Source organism: Emydura macquarii, unplaced genomic scaffold (assembly GCF_026122565.2).
Source record: "Emydura macquarii macquarii isolate MOO-44397 ecotype Brisbane River unplaced genomic scaffold, CSIRO-AGI_Emac_v2 contig_968, whole genome shotgun sequence".
In the NCBI taxonomy this organism is placed as follows: domain Eukaryota; kingdom Metazoa; phylum Chordata; order Testudines; family Chelidae; genus Emydura; species Emydura macquarii.
In genome coordinates, this window is record NW_027131105.1 from 9,965,606 (window position 1) to 9,988,193 (window position 22,588).

The window sequence follows — 22,588 nt, forward strand, 5'->3', positions numbered from 1 at the left end:
TCTCTCCACAGACAGAGTTTATGGGTTTATAATACTAGGCCATTACTCCCATGCAACTTCACTGTCTTCAGTGAAGTTTCACTGGTATAACTGATAGGAGACTTTGGCCCTCTTTGGTCCGTCATTCAGTTCTGACACTGCTCATTTTAAATGTTAGGTACATTTTACAGAAAGAAAAAAGAAACAAAAAACAAGTAAAAAAATATATGAGGAATAAAGTGAATAAAGCACAGAACTGTAAGTAATCACTAGACAAGACTATAAGCAGAGGTAAAAATAAGGCAAAAGACATGAGTCAATCTCTTTCTGAGTCAGGGGGAGTGGGGTCACACAGTTATCACTTCTAAATAATAAAACACAAAATAAAATACTTGTGCAAGCCATCTGCACCTTTCTCAATTACAACATCAAAAATTAATATGTTGGTATATACACAAAATGGATTGTAATTTAAACCCTGTTGGCCCTACTCATTTGAGTAGTTCTATTTGCTTCAGTGTGACACTAAGCAAGCTGGATTTGGCCTATTATTGATTTAAAGAAGAGGAAAAACAAAACAAATCAAACCCCACATGCCTCCCACAATAGAAGGAAATATACAATGAATTATTCAAAAACAAACTCATGGCTATACAGTTATACAGAAGTTTTTGACTGGATTGAAAAAAAAGATTCCTCTCGGTGCCATTCCCCGCCCTGAACTGTATATTTAGAAAGTAGTCTAAATCTTCACACTGAGTGGTAACTGATATAATATCTCTGGGTTTCTGACACCCCTCAGGATTGGATATGCCCAGACATTTGCTGAAGTGGTTGTATGGCGAATGTAACAATTGTAGCTTTTGTTTACAGTGAAGTAGAAAAGATCAACACTCAGAAAGATACATACACATTTCAAGTTACAATTTCTTCATTTTTTCTATTATTTTAGAATACAGTAATTACTTGCTTCTCCATCTTGCTACATAACACAGACCTCACTTTGATTTTTCTTGGGTCTGTGTGGTGTGAAAGAACAACCTAGACAGGAGAGAGCGGGAGAGAGAGAAAACATGCTTTTGTGGTCTAGTATTAGTATACTTGGCTAGAACATAAAACATCTAGGAATACTGTTTGACTGAAAACCCACAAAGACATTTTTACAGGTCTGCACTTTGTTTATCTATATTTTTTCTTATGGTTTTTATTTGGCACATTTCAAAAGGAGCAAATAGTGTTTCAGAATCCATAATTCTGAGTTCATAATGTATTCATCCCAAGATGCAGTTATGCATCTTTACTATAGTTACATATCTTCTATTAGTAGTTTTAGAGGTTTTTAAGCAGCTCAACATTTTCATATCAGAGAAGCTTGTTCTAACCACACTTCTTCAGGCAGAACTTCCATTGAAGGCAGTGTGAGCTTTGCCTAGGTAAGAAGAGCTGAACAGGGCCTGTAAAGAAGCATCTTAGCTATTGGCAGGTTATGCGACCAGTGAATTCTGGAGATAAGAGAGAGTGATTTGTTACAGTAGTCAACTGACAACATTATGTCTTTGAGGACAGAGAACATTATGTCTGATCTGTGTCTCATCCAGATTCACACAAGCACACTCGTATTGATACATTCTTATGCATATTGGTAGAGGCTTGTTATTTGATAGTAGCCCTATATGATCCTAATACATTTTAGCAAAATATACAAAAAAAATCTCTTTTTTAGGCTCCAAAGTACCTTACAGTATATCCTTAGTCCACAGACATTGTACCCAGGATGTTTTTCTATTGAATAACTTAACAATAATGATAAGCACTTACTTTTCAGTGGGCTTGGTTTTTTGTTTTGTTTTGTTTTTAAATGTAGTTTCTGCTTGCTTTAAAAACAGTTACAGAAAAGATTTGTAGACAGGTTTGTCCTTGAGGAGTTTCTGTGAGCTGAGCTTTTATTTCCAAGGCTGCACCTTATCTTTGTCATATATCACTTGGACAGCAGCTGTGCTATAACTCTCTCCTTTGGTATGTAGTGCGTTAAATATTTTATGGCATGGTTGATTTCATTTAGTAGCATTGACATTTGCTTTCTTTTACTATAATTTTCAATTGTTCTACTGGCTTCCTGTATTGTTTGTCAAGCACCTTTTCCTCCTATGCCATCAGTATAGTTTTAGATTTCCTGGTGTCTGGCAGATGATAGATGCATTTCCATCCACTTTGCCTGAAAACATCTTCAAACATTTCCTGTGTGTCAGAATTGGCTTTTCATATTCTTTTAGTTTCTGAGTCTGGTTTTGCTTCTGTGATGAATTTGCTGCACTTATGTTGGGCTCCTATTCTTTCAGCTTGAGGGTTGTACTTTTCCTTTCCTTTCCTACTTGGAGAGCTGGGTTATTGTTCTTCTTCTGCATTGTTCTCCACTTTGCTCAGTCAGACCTTGGCCTTCCAGAGCTCTATGGTGATGCATTTTCTTAGAAGCATGTACCTGTCTCTCAGTATTGCTATCCTTTTATTAGTATTCCTGCAAAAATAAAAACCTGTGTTATGTATTTCTCAGAAAATATGAAACTGTCCTGTTGCCTGAAGTCATCTTACCTTATGAAGTGATCCTACTATATCTCACAAGCTTAAAGAGGGTTAAAAGGGATCAGCAGTTGGATGGGAGTCTTCTGGGGTACATCCAAGTGTGGCAGGAAGTGTTCTTTATTATTCATTAGGTGGCAAGCTTATCTTTGAATCAGTGCCTCAGCATGGTGTTAGGGAGCACTTTACAGCTGGAAATAGTGTCTTTTGAATGAAAAATAAAACTGAGATCCAGACCACCTTGGTAATTTTAAAAATTCCATAAATTTTTCATAAAAATAAGTCCACTCTGGCTGTATTCCAACTTGGGTAATTCATTTGTAAATGTCTAAATATCTCGTTTACTTTCAATTACATATGGTATTCTTCACTTCTTGTCTTAAACTATTGTTTGTTGCCATGCACTATTAAATACCCACTGTATTCCACCTCAGAGTAAGCTGCACCTCATCTAGAGTGGGTGATATCTTTACCTATCTTGCAGGGAAATGGAGACTTCATATACATTTCTTAAGCAATTTGAGATCCTCAGATAAAAGGTGCATTGTATGTACACGCTATTACCCAGAATGTATTAATTTATCAGACTTCAGAATGTTTAGAATAGTTCAAGATTTTTTGTGTTGAGGAGCAAATTCTCTTTTAATGTCATTAAGACTCTCTGCATGTTACTTAAGTACATCACAGGGGTGTTGTGGAGGATTTATTAGTTATTTTTTGTACAGTGCTCTTAAGATACAAAGCACTATGTTAACTAGTATAATTATATTGGTGATCTGTGTGCCAGTGATGTGATTTATTTCTGTCATATAGTCTCATGTTGTTTTTAAAATATGTTGTCAGTGTCAGCATGGCTTAGCTGGCAGTTCTGTCACCTTTTGAGCCACAAGTGTGTTGGATTTTAAGTCTCGTTCTAGCACTTGGTCTTATACGCTTTGCTGGCACTGCAGGACTGGTACTATACATTGTTCTGCAGTGTTTGATTTGCTGTCCTTCAGGGCAGACATTACAGGGAGAGCACCTTTTGTATGTCTCTGGAAGCTGTCCAGGCAGAAGTTAAGGATCACATTGTATATTGAATACAAAAGGGGATAAGCCTAATATGTTGGATAATATTTGTTCTCAGTAATAAGACAACTTGCCCAAAACATTGTGGGAACAACCATCCTGTGTTTCCTTCAGAGTCATTGCACTTCACCATCAGTATAAACATATTATTGTGCAGTTTGCTGAAATAACTAGAATGCAAAGTGCACTATTTAAAATGTAAATATTAGCCTCTTACCATAGAACTATCTAACTTATTTCAATATGCATGTGAATTTCTTGTGAACCATGTGAACAAAATGCTTCTTATTCCAGTGTCAGTCTTTCTTTGTGCATTCCATTTTATGCATTCTTTCAGTTTGCCCACCTTGTTTGTCTTTGCTGAGCCTTCAGCCCTACTTCTTAGGGTCAATAATATCTATGACACCTATTTAAGTTCTACAAGCATTTGTACTGTTCCTTGGCAATTATATTTCAGATTCCTTTCAATGTATCTGTTTGCCTGAGGGCTTTGTTTATATTAAACATCAATAAAAAACTGATAACAGCTATACAAATGGCAATAAAATAAAATCATATATATCTGCAAGCCAGCCGGAGTAGGAGAGGGGAGAATAAAAGAATGTTTTAATTTTATTTTAAAGGTTATTGTCAAGAAGTGGCTTTGCAAAAACAGGATCTGTGTTTCAAGAATTATGGCAGAAGATACTTACATTTATTGTTTTCCAGTCTGCCTCATAGCATCATGCTAATGATTTTTTGCTTATATAAAGCTTTTCATCCCCCAAATATTCAAAAGAATCCCTTTGACCGGTATTAAAATATAGCTGTTTTGGGGGATGCAAACAGCACACAGCAGCAATTCACAACAGGACATAGAGTGAAAAATATTGTTTCCAAATGAAACAGCAGAGGTAATTTTGGCAGAATGTAGTTACCAGAATTGGAATTTGGCTAGCACAACAGGTCTAACATATATACCGCTAGACAATGTGCCATGAGATTTTTCAATGGATCTCAGTTGTAGTTTGGGTGGCGCACACACAAAGACTAGCTGGTCCAAATACCAATGAATACGCAACAACCAGATTGGGACGTGGGTGCTTCTACTTTAAGAGTAAGGTGTGCTAGCTGGCAAAGACACGAAAGCGCCAATTATAAGCGATGGATCTGTGGTTTATAGCCACAGTCTTGCCTTGAGGGTGGCGCATAGCCATACCATGCCATCAGGAGTACCGTGAGGACATTATGTCCACAGCACAATTCCCAGAGCTCTTAGCACATGAGGGGAGCATGCCTATAGCTCCTACCTTTCACTCCTTCTCTTCCTGGCCCCTCAGCAGTTGCTAGCACTTCAGGAGCACTGTGTGTCTGTGGAATGTAGAGACTTGATTGAGGGGCATAGTGCAGATAAGTTTTCTGCACCTCACCTTTCCTTACTCATCTCTGCAAGGGCTGAGCAGAGTCTGACCTAAAATGTTTCCAAGTAAAAGTGGCTGATGCATAAAGTATCGCCTTCAGGTCACTCTGAGTGTCACTAACAGTACAGTCCGCATAATAGAAGTGCAACATGCAGGAAGGCAGTAAATTCTCTCTTGACAATCTAGCATTCATTTTAAAAGCACTGATTGTCTTTTAATTGGCATGGTAGACTTTTAATTATTCCATCTTATTTTAAAATGCCCTGCTCAATGCCCCTTTTGGTTTCTGATTTGTTTCAGGGTCACTGGATTAATGCTTTTAAGTGATCAGCCTTTGGATGTGTTGTGATTATTGGTATTAATGTAATGTAGAAAATATGCTAAAACAGGCATGTTTATGTAAAATTTTCCATGTTGAATCAGAATTTCCTGATCTGTGGCACAGATATATACACACATTAAAGCGACTGCTTTTTGTTAGCTCATCCTTAATCAATCTGCAGTTACAAGCATGGATATTTCAATATGTCTTAATTTATAAATGTCACTTTCCCTTGATACTTGTTATCTGCAGTGATGTTGTTTTAAAATAATTTTTCAAATACTTACTGTCAGGGTTTCATATTATAACACTGGAACTTTGCAGCCTGGGTGAGTGAAAGTTGTGTTGTGGCAAGAAAATGGAACCTGAGCTCATATGGACTTCAAATGACGTTGTGTTGCGTTATTCCACTGGGATGAGGGGTGGTGTGATGGAGCACCTTTGGGACAGGGCGTAGACAAACAATAATATTCTGGGGTCTCTGAGGAATGCAAGATAGAAGAAATCTAGTGAACCATTGAGATTGTATGATGTCACGTTTTTGGCATGAAATCTGGATGTAAATTGTGGGGAAACCCCAGGATGCCTTTAAATTTAAGTCATAAACAGCAGTGTTGTCTGACAGTGGATTGGTTATTAGTTCTTGCTGTTGAAAGAAGGACCTTCAAGGATCTCAGCTGTCAAATTGAGAGCAGGCACTTTGCATGAAGAGGACATCTCCCCTAAAATGCTCGTAGAAATAAACCCTAAAAAACCTGAAACTAAATTTTATGTTTCAAGTGAGAATTGAATTCCTGACCACCTTAGCAATATTGCTGCTGCAATGAATCATTGAAACCATTGTGCTGTTTAATAGTAATCCAGATCCTCCAACAGAGCTCGTATGGTACGGTGGGACTAGAATCACAATATTCAAGCTTGGGCGGTATGGTGGGGTGAGAACATGGCCGAGATTCTAACATGTCACTTTTGTCATCTAATCACCAAATGCTGTATTAGGACTGAATGCAAGGCTTGCTTTCTTGTTAGATTAGGAGTGTATTTCTCCAAATTGATGATGTATTTTTGTAGGTTAGGCAAGAATTATCCTTAATTTCAGGCCATGGTGTTTCAGTGAAGCTTACTGGAGTAACTGTAAACTAGCGAACACCTGAGGCTTGTGCTGTACAGAATAATAACCTTTAGGCAACGCCAAAATTGTATAGTGGCATGGGTTTACTTTCATATAGTAGATTTGTTGGAGTGAACTCAAATTTCTGTTTGGTATGTCTCTAGTTTGACAGGTTTTGATTTTTATATATTTTCTAGGACAAAATTTAACTGCATTAGACATGTTTTAAAAACAAAATCTGCTTTGTTGAACTTGCTTTTTCAACAGCCCATCTATGTAAACCTAAATATTTAGATGAATGCAGAGTTCAAAGATGTGTAGCTGAGACATTTCCCCTTTTCCCCCTGGTGTTTTTCTTTGATGAATGTAAGGATAGAAAACAATTCACCTTTTTTCCACTCCATTAAAATCACATTCTAAGCAATCTTCTGAAATCAATACACAGTGCCATTATTTTACAAGTCAGTGAAAGCATTATTTCAAACACTTGAACAACTGTGTCGTATGTGCTTTTAATTAATTTTTTTTTTTTAAATTACAGCTCTGATTTAACGTAGCTTTGTTTTTCTAGGGGAAGTGTTTCAAATTCATGAACAAATTTGTATACATGTATGTGTGCATGCCTGTGTGTTCATGCTTTTTAAAACAATACTACAACTCAGATTTTAAGTTCGCTTTTCTTTTCAAAACCATTGCCTGTAGGTGTATGAGGAATATAAAGTTTTTTTTTTAATTGTGTCTCATTTCACAATCACATTTGCTATCCAGCTCAAATAACTTTGCTTCCAAACATATTCATTCAATTTTGCTTTGTCACTTTTATAATAAATAACCACTTTACAGCATACAAAAATACTACGGTATCCTATTGTGTATATATATACCTCCTATCTGTGGTTTCCACTTCATGCATCTGATGTGGGTTGCAGCCCACGAAAGCTTATGCCCACAGAAATTTGTTAGTCTTTAAGGTGCTACAGGACTCTTTTTTTAATTCTTTTTTTTTTTTAGGGAATCCTAGGGTTTTAAGTGTCACCGGTTGGAAATAGCATGCTGTATTAAAATAAAACAAACATAATAGAATTAATTTCTTCTCACATGAAGAGTTTTAGTTTGCTTTCATGTCCTATGCTGTTTTGGGGAATAAAAAATATATCTGTGTTGGGAAACCCAAGCTCCATGTTTTTTCACATAGTAGTTTGTGCAATGCTGTATTTGCTGTGCATTTGTTTGAATGACTTTTGTAGCATCATAGTAAATGATAATATGCATACATACTGCAACAGGAAATGAAACACACTTCACTTTCTAATGTGCATGCTGACCAATATCTGATTTTAAACATACATTAAACTCTATTGTACTTTAAAAAAAATCCCTACTATGCAGAGGGGTCATCCTCTAAAGATTTCAGCAAAGATAGGAGTGTTGGTGTGTAAGAGTACACATCAAGGTCATATATGTGGAAATAGAATCATCTTTTGACAGGAATATTATATATATTATCCCCACAAATAACCTTTTAACATATAGTTAAGGTGACCATACTAAACAAAAAATATTCATAGAGAATACATAAAAAAAAAAAAACTATGATCATGAAAAATTCTGAGCCTTAAAATGTGTGTAAATTAAGTGTTAAAGTAATTAATAATCTGTTACTCTTACAATTAATTCATTCTCTTCACAGTAATAGTGATGTTACCATTCCTGTTATGTATTCTAATTAACAAAATTAACTCTCACCTATAATATATATCTTGGAATTCTTTCAACATATACATCACTAATATGTATATCTTCTACATCTGTGTATATGTTTTCACTAGGTAAAATACATAGTGTTGAAAGTGTTTGTAAGCATGCCTATAACAGCTTCAAAGGAACTTCATTAAGAAATGGAGTCACAGAGAGACACAAAATAATCACATCATGACTTTCTGCCACTTTATCCAATATTTGTGTTATGTTGCATTAATACATGATGATATTGCATCATCATGATTCAACCCCATGGTCCATTTATGCAGCAACATACTATAGTACAGCGTAAAATCATCACACCCATCTTTCCAAGCCTTACTAGCTGTTGGGAGGCTAGTTTGGGTGGGAAGTACATTTGCCCCTCATCCTTCTCTCTTGACTACTGAAGGAAGTTTTCTCTCTCTTCAGAGTAGGTATGTTTTCTGTCTCATCTCCCGAATGCTGAAAGTGAAGGCTGAGAAAATGGTTCCCAGCAGCTCATATACACCAAGTTAATTGGTGCTGAATCCCGAGAGTCCTGGAGAAATGCCCACTAAACCTGGGGATTTCATAGGAGGCACATATAAAGAGTGCACTTGATTTATGAGCAAACTAATGGTTTTAGATACTGAATCAGCCAAAGATGATATGGTGCAAGGGATTCTATCAACTGAGTGTCACTCTTCTTTATTTTTTCAGATCCAGCTATCGTAAATGGAGTCTTTTGGTCAGAATCCTTAAACAAGGTGTTTGTCGATAACTTTGACCGTGACCCTTCTCTCATATGGCAGTATTTTGGAAGTGCGAAGGGATTTTTTAGACAGTATCCAGGTACGCATATAAATTAAAATAAAATAAAGAGGTGGTTTCCATTAGAAATTTAGTGTTGCAGTTCCTGATATCCATAATCACCCACAGATTGGTTGACTTAATTTATTATTTTCAGGGAAAAGCAGTTCTGAAAAAAGCAAGACTTTTGTCCCTCCCCCCAACCCCCAATTAGTATTTGTAATTATGAAAAAATTGGGAATTGCCTAACAGCAAATATATTGTCACTTGTTTCTGTACATTTACTCAGTATCTTGGGGGGAACATATTGTATTAAATGTATGCATCACTTTGGGGCAGGGATTGAATGTATGATTGTGTTCTGCTCTCTGGGGGATGGTTATCACAGCTCCTCCAGAAACCAAAAACAGAGGGGGGGTGAATAAAGGTGACTCATTTAGGTTTTAAACACCACCCAAAGAGGTACCACCATTAGGAAGGCTCACATATACTAGTTCAAGTTGGATTTTCCAGAGACCAACAGACAAAGAAAAGGCTTTTGGCATAAAAAGCTTGTAGTTAAACTGATTTGGGGCCTTCTTTCTAATCCAATATATGGACAGGATTGTCTGTCCAAGGGCCTCACCCCCTGCAGAAGGGTTGGAAAGTCTTTGGCCTACTTGGGCCCCATAAGACTGATGGGTGACCTCTGGTAAGCTTTTAGCATGAGTATAGGAACTTCTATTGATTTCTTACATGTTTTTTCTGTAATGCTTTTACCTTAAGAATAAAGGTGTGCTTGCTTAGAAAGAGCGTTGTGATAACTTGTAACTGCTGGCTGGCAATACATTACTCATTGCCCTTGCAGAGAAAGTAAAGCAGAGGCGATGGCTTTTAGCCTTGCTGGGGACATCACAATGTAAGGCAGGGAGATGTGCAGCCGTAAAACCCTGGTCAGGAGGGGGAGAGATGCTGTTCTTCACCCTATAGAGGTGACATTTGGGAGCCAGAAACCTTAAGTGAGTGCCCTCGAGGGGGCACCAAGAAGGAATACAGGTGTAATTACCCTGAAACTGAAACACGTTTTTGTACATTTACCTAATTTAGTGCATTTGTCTTACTGTTTACACATTCCTTGTATTAAAACAACAAGGAAATTGATACACTGAATGTAAATTACAAAAGAAATAGAGCAAATACTCGCAATTTTGCCATTTCAAAATCCAAACCTATTTGCAAGGCCTACATTTTCTTTTTATGCATCTTGTGCACATAGAAATTCAGAGTGAAGTGGCATAGTTGCTAGCTGAGACATCACTGGTTCCAGTAAACATTTTACATGCATACATGCTAGTGCACACGTAACAAAGTGGGGAAAAAGTTTGCAAAATTAGAGACATGCTCATTATTCTTGGTGAGAACAGGTGAAACCCTTGGGGCATTCTTCTGCCTAGTGCTTTATCATATCCGATATTATTTAATTCTGCTGGATTTAAATTTGTAATAAAAAAAGGAAGTTTTAATTTTGCTTGGGAGTTGTGAAAATGTGACTTCAGGCAGCAGTTATGCCAACATTGCAACTGTAGAAATAGAATTCAGACAGCTAACAATAATGTAAAAAGCCTAATTTTGGAATAGTTGAGCTGTTTCATATTTGTGGTAAATAAAAGTATTTAATACACATCTTTATTTCTATTCTAAATCAAATTGAATTAGCATTTTCCCTGCAAATAATTTCCTCATTCATATGACTTAAATAGAGCCTCTCCCTGGGGCTGTGGAACTCATCTCCCCTTGGGATGAGATAAATTTGGGACGTAATAAAGCAGAAAAACAAAAATCATGTAAAGTTCCACATATATGATAACATGGGTTCAGAAATCTTCTCTGTAGGTTAACAATCAGAGAGGAGAATTGTCTTTGCTGAAGGGCATGAAAAATGTTCCTGTTTATTTCAAGGCATTAAAAAAAATGCTTAGGGATACACCTGGAATGTTTCTGTGTCTCTGGCTCTCTCTACTTGAAAAAATTACATGAGGCACAAAAAGGTAAGTAATTTCTTAACTTGAAGTAGAGTGAGAAGATAAAAGAAGAGAATTCACCTTTCAGATCATTCAGATAATACTCGGCTTGGATATTCTGCTCTGTCTACAGATGCAATCATATTTCCTCTTCATTCATTCATTCTTTTTTTTATTTTGCAGTTTCTTAGCATCTTCTATCTGATGCCATCTGGTTATCTCAAAGGATTGTTTTAAACATACATTGATTGACACTCATTTAATTCCTACAAAGTACAATGGTCTGGCGCTTCCACAGCACTCTGCTCTTACATAGCACCAGACCCTGCTCCCATTAATGGCAATGATAAAGCTCCAATTGACTTCGCTAATTCAAGATCAAGCCAGTAGTGAAACTGTTCTTTTAGTTGATAGGTTAGAGGCTATCTTTTCTGGAGTGTAAAGTCTTCAATGTTCATATATAGGTATGTGTGGTTGGCTGATGACTGTCACGTCTGTTTATACAGGCTTTCAATTATAGTTCGGATCTTCAGATCCTTGACGTTTCAATAGTGGAAATTCCATCTTAGTTATGTTAAGAGGATCCTTTTTTGAGCTAGAGATTGAATGCAAGTCCAGAAATAGCTTGATTTAAAAACAGGGGGTCTGGCCTGTCGGTGTTCTTTATTTGAAACTAGTATTGTATTTCCTCTGACCCATGTCAGAGACGTTACCTCATCATAGCCAAGTGGTCTGTGGCAAAATGTCTGAAACACAACCTGTGAATGATGCCATCAAGCATGACAGTCCCTGGCAAGTTCAGCCCTGGTAGAAAGAGTGGTGGGGAAATTGACTTGATTAGCATCGTCACTTTCTTGCCAGCTACCATGTTAAGGATAGCGAGGCTCAAGCCACACTCTTTTAGTGGGATGAACAGAATAATAGTGAAGAGGTCTTCACCCTGCAGTGGGCTGAAAGCAGCTGAGAAAGATGATTGCATTTCCCATGGTCCTATTTATTAAAGTATTTTTCCAGCATTAGCTACCACAGTGACCAGCAACTGCTATAGTTCTTTGTATGTGATATTTAAATATGTCTGCTTAATCAATAAAATATTAGAATCCTTTAAATACCACTTTCATCAGTAGCAAAGATACACATTCAGAACCCTCTGATTTATTGTAATCTAATCTTTTTTTAAAAATAGGAATTAAATGGGAACCAGATGAGAATGGAGTCATTGCATTTGATTGCAGAAATCGAAAATGGTAGGTAACAATCAACCACCAATATGTTTTTGAGATGTATAAAAAAATATAAGATCACTTAGCATTTTACCTTTTGGTCTAGGTACATACAGGCAGCTACTTCTCCAAAAGACGTGGTCATTTTAGTTGATGTCAGTGGCAGCATGAAAGGACTCCGTCTGACAATTGCTAAGCAAACGGTATCATCTATTTTGGATACCCTCGGAGACGATGACTTTTTCAACATAATTGCTGTGAGTTTCTTTGTATTTTTCTTTCCTTCTTTTTTCTAATTCATTGTTTTGTGTTGTATTCTCTGTCATGTTCTACATCCTGCCATGTACATTAATACATTGAATTTAGAGGACCGGTGATGAGGACCGTGTCATGGCAAGCTACTTCACTGAGCCTCAATAATTGGACAGACTCTGGATTTCTTCCAAAGCAACTTTTTCCTTGCTTTCACTTAACATATTGAAAATCTGGGGCCATATTCCCTCTTTGATCCCAACACATAACTACTTTCTGTGTCAGATGGCAGAGTTTTCTGTATGTCATCTGGGAGTTGCAGTAATCACTGCCATAATAACCTAGTATGATTGCCTGTGTTGCAGTCAGCACAGTTCTGGTTTGTGACTTTATGCAGCTTTTCTACACAATCTGCATGTTCTACCTTTTTTTCCCCCATAGATGCATTTTTTCCTGTTGTTTTCCCTAGTAGAGTGCAACCTAAGGAACGCTTTGGACATAAAAATGAGTTGCGATATATTGGTAGTGTCTGAGCCCCTTAGTTAAGGCTGCGACATACTCGCAGCAAGTTTACAAAGATACCCTGAAAATTTTTAGTCTGAGATATGAAGAATGGTGTTTAGCCCCCAAGGCAATTGGGCTCCAGAACAGCTGGATACATAAGAAAAAAAATTATGATGCAAGTAAAGCAAGATGTAGAATTCACTGCCCTGTCTTATCTTGATCTGCATATTACCACTGTGGGTTTCATTTTGCTTTTATTCCTAATAGCCCTCCTTTTTCTGTACTTTTAAAGCAACAACAAATAATGGCAAATATGACAATTCATATGTTACTTGTCACCAAAGTTCTTTAATGGTCTGTAAAATTATATTTATCCCTGAGGTATCATAGTATACATATGTGAGGACATACATTTGCAGTATACTCTATTCAGGTTCTAAGTCAGTTTCCCATATGATCATATGATATGACATTGTCTTGCAAGAAATAGAATGGGTGCAGCAAGGTTGCGCTGATGAGATGCATTATCAGTATAACTAAAGATGATACATTAAATCATTAATAGCTATCATTATTTCTGTGTGATGTGGCAGTTAATTTTCCACGGCCCAGTAACTTTTTTAATTACAAGGTAAGAGCCTAATTTTGCAACCCTTAAACAAAATGGAACTAGTCACATGATTAAGGGTGTCAGGAACCAGCCCTAAAAGTTCATGCCAAAGTTGAGTGTCTTTTCAGCTTATTTATTGTGGCTGCCCTTAGCTTATAGCTTACACGTGCTCCTTTGTTGATAGCTTTAGGAATGCTTTATGTTTGTATCATAATATATCAAACCTAGGATTTTCTTCAAACTATTTAATTCCATGTATTGTGAAGAGGTTTTTCAGGTACAAGCAAGTGCACTTTATATAGTAAAAATGTCCCTAGTAAGATGCAGCTCCTTTGTCTGGAAAGTGAACTAAATACACCCTAAGTATCCAAGCACTTACTGTATTTTTAACAGATAACAGGCAGTTAGTTCAGAATATCTTTCTTATTAATCTTTAATTACTCATTACATAATTAGCAGAAACTCACAGAAGAGGAAGGCATAATTACATTCTGTACCAAGAAAGGTTTATTGTTCTTCAACAAAACTGTGATCAACTTAAATAATCTAAATAAGGTTTTAAGTGGCAAAAATGTGTCATCTAAATAATTAAGATATTTTAACAGCCATATTTAGTGGGTAATCATGATGCTTATCAGTAGTTGTGTCAGTTATGGTAAAAGATTCAGGAAGAAAATTAAATGCTTTTCATGAAAAGAATTTTCTTAAAGGAGAAACCCAATAGACTTATCTACCTAGGAAAAAAACGAATAAAAACTAGTGACTTTGCAATAAAACTGTGGTAGAACACCTTACTTTAGTACAATAACCATATAGCTGCACGTTGCTTAACTTATTATAGTAACTATATACTTTTTCTTTTATAATTCTAGAGTTACTGTATGCTTGATTTATTATAGGAACTCCAAATATACTTAGAAATTGTATTATTGTTGTAATTATAGAGTTACTAAATGCTTCATTTGAGACCGTGTCAATCACTTTTTAAATAGTTTTTATTTTAATTATATTAGTAGGCATTTTATACTATTTGAGCATAGTGTTTTTTATGCTACATTCTACACAATATAGTCTTAGACACTACAAAATGGGCACAAACAGGAAGTTAGATATCAAACTGCTTCCACTTGTGCTTGCAGATTTTGGATCCACAGTTATTTGTAGACACAAAATTGAATCCTCAGTTGATGATGATAATGATTTGTGTTAATGTTCTTGACCACGACCCTTTGTTCGAGGCATTATGCAAACACAGAACTAAAAGAGCTTACAATCTGTATAAAAAAAGAAACAGCAGGTGGTACAGACAGAGACGTGGAGGCGGTCAAAGAAACAATGAGAGAATATTGGTCACCATGATTGGCAGTGGTATCTCCACACGCAGTAGCTTAACTGTGTTTTCGGGTTTTTTGTAGGCATCACAGAAAAGGAGAATTTTAAGGAGGGTTCTGAAGGAGGATGTAAGGTAGTTTTGCAGATGCTTATTGGGAACTCTTCCCAAGCATGAGGGGCAGCATGGGAGAAAGCACGAAGCTGCTTCCTTGAAAATGTAATGAGTGGGCAAAGGAGGCTGGCATCCAGGGCTGACTGGACATCAGAGTTGACATCTCAATAGTGAAAGAGAGATGATATTTTTTTTTTTTTTGGGGGGGGGGGGGGGGAGACAGGCTGTGAAGGTCCTTGAAAGTGAAGACAATTAGCTTATGTTTGATGTGACAGAGCAAGGGGGAACCAGTGGAGGATGCAAGGAGAGAGATGACATGGTCAAAGTGATAGGCTAGGAAAATGATCTTTGTAGGTGTATTTTGAATGGATATGAATGGGGTAAGATTACAGTATCAAGCCCAGAGAAAAGGATGTTGCAGTTATTGAGATGAGAGCCCGGAGAAGATTTTTAACTGTGTGGATGGATAGGAGCGGCCAGATCTTAAAGATGTTATTCAGAAAGAATCTACAATATTTATAGATAGCTTGGGTGCGGGCACCTAGAGAGAGGTCTGAGTTGAAGATGGTACCCAGATAAGGGGTGTGAGCAACAAGTAGGATGGTGGTGGTGGTGTCTGCAATGATCCTAAAAGGAGATAGTGGTCAGAGCTTTTGCGGGGAAGATTAAGAGTAGTGCTGTCAAACGATTAAAAAAATAAGTCTCAGTTAATCGCAAGATTTTTGAAAAATAGCTATTAATCGCATTGTTAAGCAATAAAAGAATACCATTTATTTAAATATTTTTGGGTGCTTTCTACATTTTCAAATATATTGATTTCAATTACAGCACGGAATACAAAGTGCACAGTGCTCACTTTATATTATTTTGATAACAAATATTTGTACCATAAAAAAGATAAACAAAAGAAATAGCATTTTTTAATTCACCTCATACAAGTATTATGGTTCAATCTCTTTATCGTGAAAGTTCAGCTTACAAATGTAGACTTCTTTTTGTTAAATAACTGCAGTCAAGAACAAAATAATGTAAAACTTTAGAGGCTACAAGTCCACTCAGTCCTATTTCTTGTTCAGCCAATCACCAAGACGAACAAGTTTGTTTACGTTTACGGGAGATAATGCTGCCTGCTTCTTATTTACAATGTCACCTGAAAGTGAGAACAGGTATTTGCATGGCACTGTTGTAACTGGCATTGCAAGGTATTTACATGCTGGATATGCTAAACATTTGTATGCCCCTTCATGCATCGACCACCATTCCTAAGGAAATACTTCCATGCTGATGACAGGTTCTGCTCAATAATGATCCAAAGTGGTGCAGACCGAAACTAGTTCATTTTCATCATGTAAGTCAGATGCCACCAATAGAAGGTTGGTTTTCTCTTTTGGTGATTCAGGTTCTGTAGTTTCCGCACTGGAGTGTTGCTCTTTTAAGACTTCTAACAGTATGTTCCAACCTCGTCCCTCTCAGATTTTGGAAGACACTTCTGATTCTTAAACCTTGTGTCAAGTGTTGTAGCTATCTTTAGAAATCTCATATTGGTACCTTCTTTGTGTTCTGTCAAACATACTGTGAAAGTGTTCTTAAATCAAACAACATATGCTGGGTCATCATCCGAGACTGCCATAAAATGAAACGCATGGCAAAATGCGGGAAAAACCATGGAGCAGGAGACATACAATTCTCCCCCAAAGGAGTTCAGTCACAAATGTAATTAACATTATTTTTTTAATGAGCATCATAAGCATGTCTTCTGCAACGGTGACTGAAGCATGAAGGGGCATATGAATGTTTAGCCTGTTTGGCACATAAATACCTTGCAACTACATTGGCGAATAATACCCTGTAATACTATTGATGGCTATAGTGGTGTCATGCGAACTCCTGTTCTCAGTTTCAGGTGGCATTGTAAATAAGAAACAGGCAGCATTATCTCCCGTAAACGTAAACAAACTTGTTCGTCTTGGCGATTGGCTGAACAAGAAATAGGACTGAGTGGACTTGTAGCCTCTAAAGTTTTACATTGTTTGTTTTTGAGTGTAGTTATGCAACAAAAAAAATTCTACATTTGTAAGTTGCACTTTCATAATAAAGAGATTGCACTACAGTACCATATTTCTGAGGTGAATTGAAAAATACTATTTCTTTTGGGGGTTTTTTTACCGTGCAAATATTTGTAATAAAAGTAATATAAAGTGAGCACTGAACTCTTTGTATTCTTTGTAATTGAAATCAATATATTTGAAAATGTAGTAAACATCCAAAAATATTTATAGTAAATTTAAATTGGTATTCGATTGTTTAACAGTGTGATTAAACCAGCAATTAATCATGATTAATTTTTGTAACCGAGTTAATTCGTTTTGAGTTAATCGCTTGAGTTAACTGCAATTAATGACAGCCCTAATTAAGAGTACTGTTTTAGCCATGTTGTACTTGACCTGATAGCTAGACTTCCACTGGGAGATATCAGAGAGAGAGATTGAGATTTTAGTTTGGGTAGAAGAAGACTGGTCTGCAGCAGAGAGCTAGACCAGTGAGTAGCCAGCATAGAGATAGTAGTTGAATTTTATTACTAAGACAAACTGTAGCAGGACAAGAAAATGGGGAACTTACAGATGTAAGGCAGAAAGGAGGCTGGGACAGTATCTGGAGGGGCAGTAGGATCAAGTATGTTTTGGAGAGTTGTTTTTTTTTTTAGAGATGGAAGGGGATAATTTGTAATGCAAATGGAAAGAGCTAGAGGAGAGTGAGAGGTTAAGGATGAGAGTAGACACAAGGATGATCAAGAGATGGGATTGGCTAATGGGAGCAAATGGAGGGGTTAGAAAGGGAAGCAGATAAGAAACATCTGTGTCTGTGAAAGGGGAGAAGGAAGAGAGAGATGCAGGAGGGAAAGGAAGAAGGGAAGGAGAAGCAATGGGGGGAGGAAATCATGTTGTATGTTATCCACTTTCTCTTGGAAGAAATCAACAAGAACCCTGTGTTAAGAGGGAAGTGGAGGCAGGAGGAGGGTAAGGTTTGAGGGTTGAGTGAAAGATGGTGAAAAGGTGGGATTAAGAACATGGGATTCAATTAAGTGGAAGAGGTAGAATTGCTTAGTTAGGAAGACAGCAGAAGTGAAGGGGGAAAGAATGGATTTATAGTAGAGGAAGTCAGGCTGGCCAAAGAATTTCTACCAATGACAATGCAGTGTGAAAGCAGGAAGGGGGGAGGCTGATGTTGGGGGTGAGCCAGGAATCACGGTTGTCAGGGTAGATCTTGCAATGGGATAGAGGGGGCAAAAGAGTTACGGGTGGAGGAGAGAAAACCAGGGAGAGAATCAATAACCATATCAGTTAAAGAAAGTAAGAGATGGCAGGGAGGAGAGGACTGAGAGCAGATGATGGGCTAAAGCCTGACTAAAAGCAGGTTCATAGAATTTGTAGTGCCGGTTTTTATTTTTGTCCACCCCTTTCCCTACATCAGACTATTCAAAAAGTTATAGAAGTCTAGAAATGGAGTTGCATTTCAAGCTCTTTTGATACATTTTCAGAATTGCATGCAGAGAATTAAGTCTAGAATTCTCATTAACAATAGTGGGAGTTATGGTCATTATACATTACTTTCATTAAAAATTCAGTTAATTAAAGTATGCATAAGATAGGATAGTGAAAAATAGTCTAGTAGACAGGGTATTTATATGATATATATTGCTTGTTTCATCCTTTACTGAATTATTTTCTAAATATATCTGTGTATACAGAACACAAAAAAATCCAATGCGGGTCTTTCCATAAAAAGATAACGTTAAAAATCGTTTTAGCTTTCCATGGGTAGATTATTGCAAAATCTATCCAAAATTGATGGACTAGATGATTGAATTACAAAAGAATTGTTGAAATATGAGAGTGATTTTGTGCAGTCTAAGTTAAAATTTAAGGTCAGATCATCAGTGCATGAACAGAGATGTCTGCAACAACAAGAGAACAGACATATTTTTTCAATTTGCTTTGAAGTATAACTCTAAGTCATGCATAAAATTAACAATATTATCATAAAAACCAGAGTGCTAATTCTGTCCAATGCTGAAATTTAAAAAATGCTTTTCAGAAGCATAAGTTGTACATTAAATGAACAAAACATTAACTGGGATGAGATTGTTAAATCAATTTAAATGCCTCAGCCAAATGATTTTTAGCAAAGTTGATTAGGAGGAGAGAATTATTTGTTAGTTCAAGGCACAGCAATAAGATCTCTAGTTTTTAATGTGCAGAATTTCCATTATAACCATTCCAAGAGTTTGTTGTGGTCATCTAGAGTTGCGTCTTTTTAAGCCGTTATATTCATTCAGAATAGATGAAGGGTGAAATTCGCTTCAACCTGATTGAATAAATCAGGCGTTGTGCCAGTGAAGTGTAGATGGTTGGATTTCATCTCCTCAACCAAACCTGAGCCAGCATGTAGGGTTGTAATAAGTTTGCTCCTGCCTATGGGCTGTTACAGGTGCTACAGTATCTTTGCTACATATACAGAGTGGTGGGGCTGGTGGAACCTTATCAATACAAATTGCATTGACCTCCCCTGGTTTGAGCCTATTGTTATGCTCTGTATCAGGCTGTCTGAGGATCTTTGTGCAGTCCTAATCTGGGTATAAATTGTGGAAGACTATTTTGGCTCAGTACAGCACAGGTAAATTTCATTATCTGTCTTTATGGATTTTGTGTTAAATCTCTTGAGGGAGAAATTTGGAAACTGGGTGAATGGAAGCTGCTTACTTACCTCTGCTGCACACTCATCTCAAGCCATATTTTCAAACATTAACATTATGTGATCACACAGTATAACAATGCATGTACATTACAACAGACACAAGTTTCTAGTCTCAATTTCCACAAAAAGGAACAGATATTGCAGGTGATATGCTAGGTTACATGTCTTTCTCTATGACTAAGTGATTCTGGTTAGATTCAGTTGCTGATCAGCTGCTCACCTATTTTACTTTGCTCCAGCAATGTTAAAAATTTAATTTGGGTTTAAACAATTTTTTTTTCATTTTAAATTGCCTTGGAGATAAGAGCAGATTGAGATTTTAAAAAAGGAGCTGGGAAAGGATGGTGCAGGGGAGACTTTCTGTTATCTCAGATGCTCATTTTAGGTGTGGTAGAGACAAGGAACACCACTGATTAGCATATATGGATGTGGGAATATATGACAGAAGAAAACATATTGAAAACATGATTGAAAGTTAAGACTACTAAAGGTTTCACCACAGAAGTTTCTCTTTTTACTTTAGATAAATTAATGTTGTGGTAGGGGTATGTGAAAGTTAAGAGATTAAACAACTTTATATTGATGGAGGGAAATTGGGATTTTCCATGTCCTTCCTCAGTTAATTGTGGAGTTCTGCAGTTCAGCAGGCAAGATTGGTAAACCAGAGACAATAGTAAGTCATTTGATATAGGATCATTAATGTTAGAGTGGTTTTGGTAAGTACCAAACTGTAGGTGACTAAATTTTATTGTACTGGGTTCCAGGGCTTGTATGGCTCCTAATCATGGCACTACCCTTCTTTCTTAAGTGGGATTTTTGTAGATGTGGTTTGGCTTATGTCCCTATAATGTACAGTATTGTCTTTATTTACACCCACTATAAATATATTTCTAAAAGCCATTAGGCCTAATAAACAGTTAATTCTCATTCAATAATTCCCAGTTCCAGGGTAGGCTTCCCCTCTGAGACCTCCAGATGAACCTCTTTCAAGTGACAAGTCCATGCCTCTGGGTTGCCACTCATCCAGTTTTTACCTGGACAGTCCATTTTTTTGGCTTCTGTGTCTAGATACCATGTAGGGTTGCCAGGTGTCCGATTTTTGGGGCTTGGCAACCGTAAATGGCACTCGAACCAAAATCCTGGTTACTGTGGGGCAGGTGGAGGTGCAGGTGCCACGTAATTAACTTGCGCCAGCCCCTGCTCAGCTGGGGCCACCTCCTATCTGCAGGCAGGCTCCCTGAGGTGATGTGGAAAGGGGGGAAGAGAAGCGAGCAACGGGGGCAGGGCCTTGGGGGGGAAAGGCAGAGCAGGGGCGTGGCCTTGGGGGAAGAGGTGGGTAAGGGAGTGGGGCCTGAGGGAAGAGGCAAAGAAGAAATTGGGTCTTGAGGGAAGAGGTGGAGCAGATTGGGGTCTTGGGGGACTGTTTACCAACACTTAGAAAGGTGCAAACTCTAGCCTCCACTTCTTTTCATCTGGGTCTCTGGATTGCATGCCCCGATAGCCAACTGTGATTCCCAGCAAGGCCAAGGAGCTTCGTACCTGTCAGAGTTTCTCTTTGGGAGTGTAGGCGGCAATAACATGCAGTAAGTAGCACAGAAGCAAGTTTTTCAAAACAAAGTGTGATTTATTTGCAGAAAGTACACAATGTTTAAAGAAGGGGATTTAAAATGCCAGAAACCTACAACCTACATGTTGTCTTACCCATGCTTGTCATTTACCTCAAATCCCTGAGTAGACCCGAACTGGCCGTGGCGCCCCTTTGTTCTCCCTGAGCACCAAGTTGCAGCTTTCTTTCTGCTCATCCCTGACTCCCAATCAGTGTCTCTGTAAGCCAGCAGACATTGACAACTCCCCTCCCTCTGCCCTCCTCAGGTTTCTGTAGGATAGATCTTTTATCAGATCAGAGTCTTTTCATTTCCAGATTTTCTGGAAAAAGCACAGCCCTTGCCAAACAGCCCTGTCTCTAGCATTGGGTCTCAGGAATCCGTTTTCATGACTATAAACCTGGCTATTGTGTTTGAAGAGATGCTCAGTTTCTAGGCTACTGTTTCACCTTTTCTGCCTGGTTTCTTTAATAATCCCTTTTTATGCAACTATGCATTCAGGCAGGGTAATGAATATTAATTAATTCTGGGCTATTTTGGACCAAGGAGGAGAGCAAGTTCCAGAGTCCCGGGGCCCTTCCTTTCTCTTATATTGAGGAGACTTCTAGCTCATGCATCTCTGCAGATTGTAACTATGGAAGTAGGGCACAAGGAGAAAGGCATGTCCTAAGCTGCCATTTAGGGCTCTGTATGTCCTGACTGACACCTGAAACCCCACCTGCAGTCCAACAGGCAGCCAGTGCAGATCCGTGATGTCATGTACGCCAATAAGCAGCTGCCCTGAATTAGCAAGCTGCTGTATACGGCACCGTTTTCAGTCTATAATGGTTTTAAGGTATTCCTCTTAAAGCGTAAAGCTCATTGCAACAATCTAATCTTGGGTAACATTAATAAGTCCTACATCCAAAAGATATGGTTACAACTTCCTAGCTCACTATAAAAGTATAAAGCCGACTTGGTTACTGCAGTAATATGGTCACCTAACAGGAGCAGAGGATCTAAAGTCAGTCCCGAGTTGGTGATCAACGATAGATATGTTCTCTCAATCCAAGTAGCTGTTATTACCTCCATTATATTCTCCAGCTTTCATCATCTCAGTCATGTCTTAGCATGGGTTTGAGGTGGGGGAAGGTGCTTTTGTGTTTCATAGGGAACTTTGTTGTAAAAGAACAAAAGGAGCCCCCAACCAGGTAGACCTTATTCATCT

At 37.7% G+C, this 22,588-nt stretch overlaps 1 protein-coding gene across 1 annotated transcript in view; it reads left to right on the forward strand.

Moving 5' to 3' along the window:
* Positions 1 to 22,588, forward strand: part of CACNA2D3 (calcium voltage-gated channel auxiliary subunit alpha2delta 3) — a 665,237-nt gene that overhangs the window by 267,764 nt on the left and 374,885 nt on the right. The window contains exons 6-8 of the mRNA XM_067544184.1: positions 8,900 to 9,031; positions 12,176 to 12,236; positions 12,319 to 12,469. Of these exons, the coding sequence (XP_067400285.1) occupies positions 8,900 to 9,031; positions 12,176 to 12,236; positions 12,319 to 12,469 (344 nt within the window). The remainder of the gene's footprint in view (positions 1 to 8,899; positions 9,032 to 12,175; positions 12,237 to 12,318; positions 12,470 to 22,588) is intronic.